Source organism: Orycteropus afer, unplaced genomic scaffold (genome assembly GCF_000298275.1).
Source record: "Orycteropus afer afer isolate SDZICR_OR568_19922 unplaced genomic scaffold, OryAfe1.0 scaffold00488, whole genome shotgun sequence".
NCBI lineage: Eukaryota > Metazoa > Chordata > Mammalia > Tubulidentata > Orycteropodidae > Orycteropus > Orycteropus afer.
Window position 1 is genome coordinate 615933 of NW_006922075.1, and position 7931 is coordinate 623863.

The window sequence follows — 7931 nt, forward strand, 5'->3', positions numbered from 1 at the left end:
ATTGTGATTTAGATGAAAATTTGCAGAACAAATTCATTTTCTATACAATAGTTCATATAATTTTGTTTCATGACATTGATTGCAGTCCCCACAGTGTAACAGCCCTTTTCCCACTTCCTCCCTGTGGCTACCTTTTCCCTGTGTCCTTCTTTCCCATGCATTCCTGCTCTCCCGGCTATCTCTCTGTGCAAATACTACCCTTCTGCTTTTCCATGGTTTATTGTTCTAAGGAGTGTACCTACCTGGTGTAAATGTTCACCCTATATACCTGTCTACTGTTTGGCTGGAAGCCACAGGAGTGAATTCAGTTCCAGACCTGAAGTGTGACTAGGGGCCATACTTTTGCCGGTTTTAGCAGTCAGAATGATGAGACTTTTTAACACTTATTGCTGTAAGAACTGTATTGGGAAAACCTCATCTTAAATAATTGTAGTATACAATTAGAGAGACTGAAAAGGAACAAATCACTAGTGGTGCTAACTCATAATTCATAATACATATACCCATATTGGCTGACCCCTTTTTTTGAAATTGTTTTAAAGTTTTGGGAATACCTCATAGTTTTAGAAATTCATACCAACTCCATCTCAGTAGTTGCAATGGCCCTAGTATAGCATTTCCATAAGCATGAGTTACACTAGTTATCAATAAATTTTAGGAAAAAAAATAAGAGATGGAGATTTTTATAGTCCACCTAAGCGTAGGAAACTTATTTGAGTTAGAAAAAAATCAAACCAATTTTATTTTTTGGAAATACTTTTCAGAGCCTTTCATATGCTAATTGTGTTGTGACTCTCCCAGGAAGAGACCAGCATCTCATCTGTCAGATTCTTGCAGGACCTTAATGCTCTGGAATACATCTTGGGAAATGTTATCTTAGAAACATTGCTTTTTTCACTTTGTGTCTCTGATGAATTCTAATGAGGTTTAGCTAAACAATTAGCTGCAAATCAAGGGTGGAGGAAGAACTCATGATGAAATAATAATTGCTGATACCTATTGAGTGCTTACTATGTGCTAGGCACTATTGAGTGCTTACTGTGTATGAGTGCCATAGATGTATTAATTGGTTTAATTCTCTCAGCAACTCTCTGAGGCCGATGCACTCATTATCCTCATTTTATAGATGAGGAAACTCAGAGGCAGATGGGTTAAGTAACTTGCTCAAGCTCAAACAACTATAAAATGGTAGAGCCAGCATATGAAATCAAGTACAAGTGCTCTTCATTTCTCTGCTGTACAGTTAGGGGGCTTCTCTGTGTGTGGTACATGTGCTGTGGTATGTACGTGTGCATGCATGGGGTGAGGGTATTTCTAGATGAGAGAACAGCATGGAAGTATGAAATAACACTGAGTTTTGTGTGGTTGGAGGTCATGTTTAGAAATGGGAAGAAATGAAACTGTGTACAAGTTCAGGTACAGATCCTGGAGAGCCTGATCTATCACACAAAGGGATTTGGGATTTATATAATGGGACCACCTGCTCTGTCAGATTGCTTTAAGGACTTCAGCAAGCCCAGAGTGCTTATGAGTAAAAATAATGTAGACTGAGTCAAGTTGGAGGTTAGGAATGCATACTTTTACATTTTGCAGGTAGCACAATTGTCGTCATCAACTTCCTGCCATTGTACCTTGCTGCCTAGTGGAACTTGCACTGAGCAGAGACAGTAGACACAGAAGTCTACCTGAATTATGTTTGAGATGAACATAGTATAGCAGACATGTAAAGGATGACTCCCTCTCTTACCTCTCTTTACTTCTGCAGTTTTTCTGCATATATTTTCTATGCTTCTATAAGTGGGAGAAAAGGCTAGTAGAATGTATGTAACTCAAGGAGGTAAATACTTTATGAGATTTTAGGGACTGGCTTAAGGTTTAATTAAAGAGGTATAAATAGAGCCACACCATCTGCTAAGAAGACTTAACATGTTAATTGTGTGTGTGTATATTTAACTTAATAGTAGTAAAAATATACAAATATTCCTTATAATCCAAATCTCTTTGGTTCCTGAATTTGGATTTAGTGAGTAGTGAGGTTTTAGATAGCAAGGGATTTATTTGAAATATTATCAGAATCTGTTTGGCTCCTGAGTTTGGATTTGGATAGCAAGGAACACTTGGATTGGAAATCCATTTTTTTCTCAAAGGAGGTGAGAATGCCTGTATGACTACATACATTTCTCTTCAGAAGTGGTGGCAAGATTGTGACTTTATGAAGGTCACAGAATAGATCATTATGTTTGTTGTTGTTATGTGCCATCGAGTCAGCCCAGATTCATAGTGACCCCTCCTTGGGTTTCCAAGGCAGTATCAGTACAGAAGTAGATTGCCCCATCTTCCTTCCGAGGAGTGGCTGGTGGGTTTGAACCACCAGCCTTATGGTTAGCAGTCAAGTGCCTTAGGCACTATGCTACCAGAGCTCCTATAAGAACTAGAAAAAAACTGAGTTGTTCTAATTGAGTCTTACTACAAGGCCTTCATGCACCCTTAGAGTGCTTAGCAAAATGAACAGAAGACCCCAGAAATCAATGATACTTAAGACAACCTTGACTAACTGCCCCAGTGTGTCCGAAGGAACTTAATATAGAGAATATTTGTAAGAGAAAGGGTGCATATGTTTGTTATACCTTTGAAAATAAAATAAATTGGGGGCAGGCAACTTTGTATAGTAGGAAGATTTAAAGTTAATTTTAGAATGAATTTTTAACTTGATCAGTTTTATTTTGAAGAAGTAACATCTGCTGCCAGTTCACATTTTTTTATATCCCTGTGTTGCTTCTGTGAATAATTGTCTCAGCTTGGTTACTTGCTACTGACTTTAAATCCTGTTTATGTTTCCTCTTGGTACCACAGAAAAAAAAAAGTTTACATAGGACATGGGAGATAGGGAGGGGAGCAGGGAACAATGTTGCAGGATGTATGATGAAAAAGAGAGTGTTTGATAAAGAGAAAAATCATTTTAAGTGCCTTCATATCTCTGTTGTCCTACAAGCCAAGACTCAATGTTGGATTACACACAGACTTAGCAGTCAGCAGCTGTAGGAAGGAATACACAAGCAATGGTCTCCACTTGCATCTGTGGGATTTGGTTTCTCTTTTTTAAACCATTATGAGTTGAGTGGGTCACAGAACGCAGATTTTATCTTTGTTCTTGACATAATTTTATAGTATATTTGATGACTCCAATTTATTCTCAGGTGGGTTTGCTGAGTTCTCCCGTTGCTTCCCTGGCCTGTGTGAAGGAAAATCTACTCTAGTCCCTACCTGTATTTCTCAGCCCTGCCTACCTGTCGCCAACATTGGGCCAACCCGAATTCTTCCCAATCTTTATCTTGGCTGCCAACGAGATGTCCTGAACAAGGTCAGTGCTTTGAAAATATCCTTATTTGCAGCGTTTATTATTAGCAGAGAAACCGCTATTGCCTATTAAATGTCATTTCAAACACACCCCAGTCCCATAAAGGAAGTCTCAACTCACTGCCATCAAGTTCGATCTGACTCATTGTGACCCCTCCTTGGGTTTCCGAGGCAGTATCACTACGGAAATAGATTGCCCAACCTTCCTTCCGAGGAGTGGCTGGTGGGTTTGAACTGCCAGCCTTCTGGTTAGCAGTCAAATGCTTTAGGCACTACGCCACCAGAGCTCCTAGAAAGGAAGTACACCTCGTAATGTGACTTTGCAGTTAACAGTTGCATCATAGTTTGGAGTTTTATTTTGGTTTAAGTTTACTTATTGCTCACAGGAAATCTAAACTGTAGTCATAGTTATGGTCCTCATAGGCCCAAGAGACCTGGAATAGGGTAGGATTTCTTATAAATTTAGCCTGATTTTCTTAGAGTATTAATAATTTGTTATAATAGTTAGGCACACTCATGAAGCATGTACACTTTTCTAAGCTAATACTGCCTGAATTAATTCCTATTTAAAAATGTATTTACTTGCTGTAGCTCACTAGAAAGGAATTCAGACTAAGCTTGGATTGAAGAAGAGCCTCATGATGACTGGCAGGCTTGGAGGAGGCAGTAAAAAGACTATGAGGACAAGGGCTAAAGTTATGAATTGTAGGCCTCCTTTGTCTAAAGCTGGTTGGAGCAGTTTAGTTGAGAAGGAGGGAAGAGAATAGATTTTGCTGAAAAGGACATATGGGTCATACTGAGCAAGATGTACCCTAAAAGCAGAGGAGGACATTAGATTCAGGCACATAATAAATAGTACAGCATAACAACAATAGTAGAGCTAAAATTTGTCTGACTCCACAGCTTATATATTCTTAGCCAGTAGTGTTGCAAAAAAGTGCTCTAATTGCCTGAAAAAGGGCTATTTCTCTAAAAATAATTAATTTACTTCACCATTTCTTGAAAAACAATCAAAGATCTTAATTCATGTGTTGATGATTTACAAGTTCTAATTCCTTTATAAAGGAAAGTACCTTAAGTATTTCTTGTTGAATACTTTCTTTCCTGGAAAAGTTGGGCTGACTACAAACTAAGCTTCCAGATTGGCTTTCTTGAGCATGTGGAAAGCAAAGTTATCCAGGAGGGAAGAAAAAAAAAACCCAACTCTGTCATTGGGTTGTGACTGAAGGGGACAGAGAAAAAATGAAAGGAGAGAACACTGTCTGCCTCTTGGAATTCTACAGGCAGGAAACAGGCCAAAGAAGCTACATCTGTTGTCCTCTAACAAAAGAAAAGAAACATCCCTGGAGTGGCTTGGAGATCAGCAGAACTGTTGTAAGGAGCATGGGAAGCAGAGCTGCCTGGGTCTCAAAGGGTGGGCCATGGGCCTCTGGGGTTTTCAAAGGGTGGGACTACCATCTTCTGGATCTCAAAGGGTGCAACCATAGTCTCCTCAGTTTCAATGAGTCAAATCTTCACCAACTCATTTCTGGAGTATGGGGCTGCTATAAAGGTGTGCCAGGAGGTGGATCCACCACCCAAAGCCGAGGGAGTGGGGCTGCCTTGCTCAGGGGACACAATAATAGGGCCTGCTGTGGTAGAAGAGATGGGGTTGCCACTCTGTAGCCTAGGAGAATGGGGCTGCCCAAAGTTGAGGGAGCAAAGTTGCCATCCCAGTGAGCCTGGAAGGTGGAGCTGACATCCAGGGCCAAGAGGCCTTCACCCAGGATCCAGAGAGCATGGCCAGCACCCAGAGTCTGGAGGATAGGGCCATTGCATACATGATCTCAGAAAAGATGGCATTATTTTCAAGCCTTGAGAGCTAATGTAAATTATTCTGCTGTGTTTTGGACCTGCTTGTTGCCTGTTACACCTTTTTTCCCTCTGATTTCTCCCATTTTTAATGAAAATGTCTACTTTGTGCCTGTTACATCATTGTACTTTGGAAACAGATGACTTGTAGTCTAGATTTTGCAGGTTCACAGATGAAGAATTTTGCCCCAGGATGGAATGTGCCTAAAGTCTCATATTTGATTTAGATGATTCAGAAGATGAGGTTTTAGACTTTGAGTGGATTGAAGACTTGGGATGATATGATGGGGTGAATGTGTTTTACGTGTGGCAAGGAGGTGAATTTTTGGGGGCCAAAGGTAGAATGTCATGGATTGAATTGTGTCCCCAAAAAATATGTCAGCTTGGCTAGGTCATGATTCCCAGTATTGTTTGGTTGTCCTCCATTTTTGGGATCGATGTAATTACCCTCTATTTTGTGTATTATAAATCCTAACCTCTGTACGTTAATGAGGCAGAATTAGTCTGGGTTATATCCTGAGTCACACACAGCCTTGTAAGATTGTGTGACTTGAGTTCCACCCTTACTCAAGTCACATCCTTGCTTGAGTCACTACACATTTTATCTTAAAAGAGGTAAAAGGAGAAAGAGAAGGGAGCAGAAGGGAGATGGACTTCACTACTACCAAGAAAGAAGAGTCAGGAACAGAATACATCCTTGGAACCCAGGGCCCCTGGGCTGAGAGCCTTCTAAAGCAGGGGAAGATGAATGCCAAGACACATGGAGATCTCCAAGGAATGCCAGGCCCACAGATGTTGAAAGGAGACAAGGATCTTCCCCTAAAGCCAGTGACCTATATTCAGACTTCTAGCCTAAATGTGAGGAAAAAAAAAAATTTTTAATTCAAAAAAATGTATTAGGCATCTGTTATTTGCCAGCAACTATGTGATACATGCTATTTTGATACCTAAAATAAATAAACTTAACAAGTAATCTATGAAACAGATAATCTACCTTATTGTATATTATATTGCCATCCCCTTCATCCTAGTTAGTGGTTTACCTTCCCTTCCCCTCCCACCCCTAGTAACCATTAAAGAATATTTCTTTTTGTGTGAAAACCTTTTCTTGAATTTTTATAATGGCTTCTTACAATATTTGTCCTTTTGTGATTGACTAGTTTCACTCAGCATAATGTTCTCTAGGTCAATCCATGTTATGTTTCATAGATTCATTGTTGTTCTTGAACGTTGCATGGTCTGTTGGTGTATGTGCTATAGTTTGTCCATTCACCCAATGATGGGGATTTACATTGTTTCCATCTTTTTCCCATTGTGAATAGTATTGTGATGAATACGAGTGTGCATATATCTGTTCATGTCACGGCTCTTAAATCTCATTAAATGTGGAAGAGATAGCCTCTTTAACAAATGGTGCTGGCAAAACTGGATATCCATTTGCAGAAAATGAAACCAGACCCATATATCATACCATATACAAAAATAAACTCAAGATGGATCAAAGACCGAATTGTAAAACCTGAAACTATAAAGACCATCAAAGAAAAAATAGAGACAAACGTAGGAGTCCTACTACATGGCATAAATGACTGTATTAAACATAACTAAAAACACATGAACACCAGAAGACAAACTAGATGACAGGGACTTCGTAAAATTTAGACAATTATGTGCATTAAAAGAGTGAAAAGAGAACCTGCAGAATTGGAAAAAAATTTTGACAATGACATATCGAATAAGGGGCTAATCTCTAAAATTTATAGAAAGTTTCAACACCTCAAGCACAAAAAGAAAAGTAATGTAATTAAAAAATGGTCAGAGGGTATGAACAGACACTTCACCAAAGAAGACCTTCAGACAGCAAACAAACACATGAAGAAAGGTTTGTGATCATTAGCCATTAGAGAGATGTAACTCAAAACAACAATGAGGTATCATCTCACCCAAGCACTCATAGCAAAGTTCGGAAAAATGGAAAACAACAAATGCTGGCGAGGGTGGGGAGAGACTAGAACCCTCATACACTGCTGGTGGGACTGTGAAATGCTGCCACCACTGTGGAAAATGGTATAACAATCCCTTAAAAAGCTGGAAATAGAAATACCATATGATCCAGCAATCTCATTTCTAGGTGTCTATCCTAGAGAAAGAAATTTGTTTGTTAAGGCCATCCATTGGTGGTATTTTTGTTGTAGCAGCACCAGATAACTAAGATAAGTGGCCATGAAGCATTCCTTTTTTTCTTATGTGTTCTCAAAACTCCTTGCCACTTTGACTGGGATCTTAAAAGCTTGTGAGCACCCATCCAAGGTGCAAACTATTGGTCTCTCCCTATCTGGAGCACAGAAGTGTGAGAAAATCAGACACAAGGAAACAGTTAATCCAAAGGACTAATGGACCCTGTAAACGCCAGCCTCCTGAGATCAGAACTAGATGGTACCTATTGACCACTGCTGACCATGCTGAAAGGGATCAAAATAGGAGGTCCCAGATAGAGTGGGAGAAAAATGTGGAACAAAATTCAAAATCATAAAAAGACCAGGAAAAGGAGGCGGGGCAAGATGGCGGACTAGGCAGAAGGATTGCACAGACCCTCTTCAACAAAGAAAAGGGAAACCAATAAATACAGACACAGAAGATAATCTTGGACCCCTGAGCCTTGAAGGAAAGGATGCAGATTTGGACTAAACCCCAACTAGCAGAAGAATTTGCGTGAAAATACC

At 39.7% G+C, this 7931-nt stretch overlaps 1 protein-coding gene across 1 annotated transcript in view; it reads left to right on the plus strand.

Annotated features, from left to right (window-relative positions):
• DUSP16 (dual specificity phosphatase 16) overlaps positions 1-7931 on the plus strand; it is a 58231-nt gene that overhangs the window by 22728 nt on the left and 27572 nt on the right. The window contains exon 3 of the mRNA XM_007955011.2: positions 3198-3361. Within this exon, the coding sequence (XP_007953202.1) occupies positions 3198-3361 (164 nt within the window). The remainder of the gene's footprint in view (positions 1-3197; positions 3362-7931) is intronic.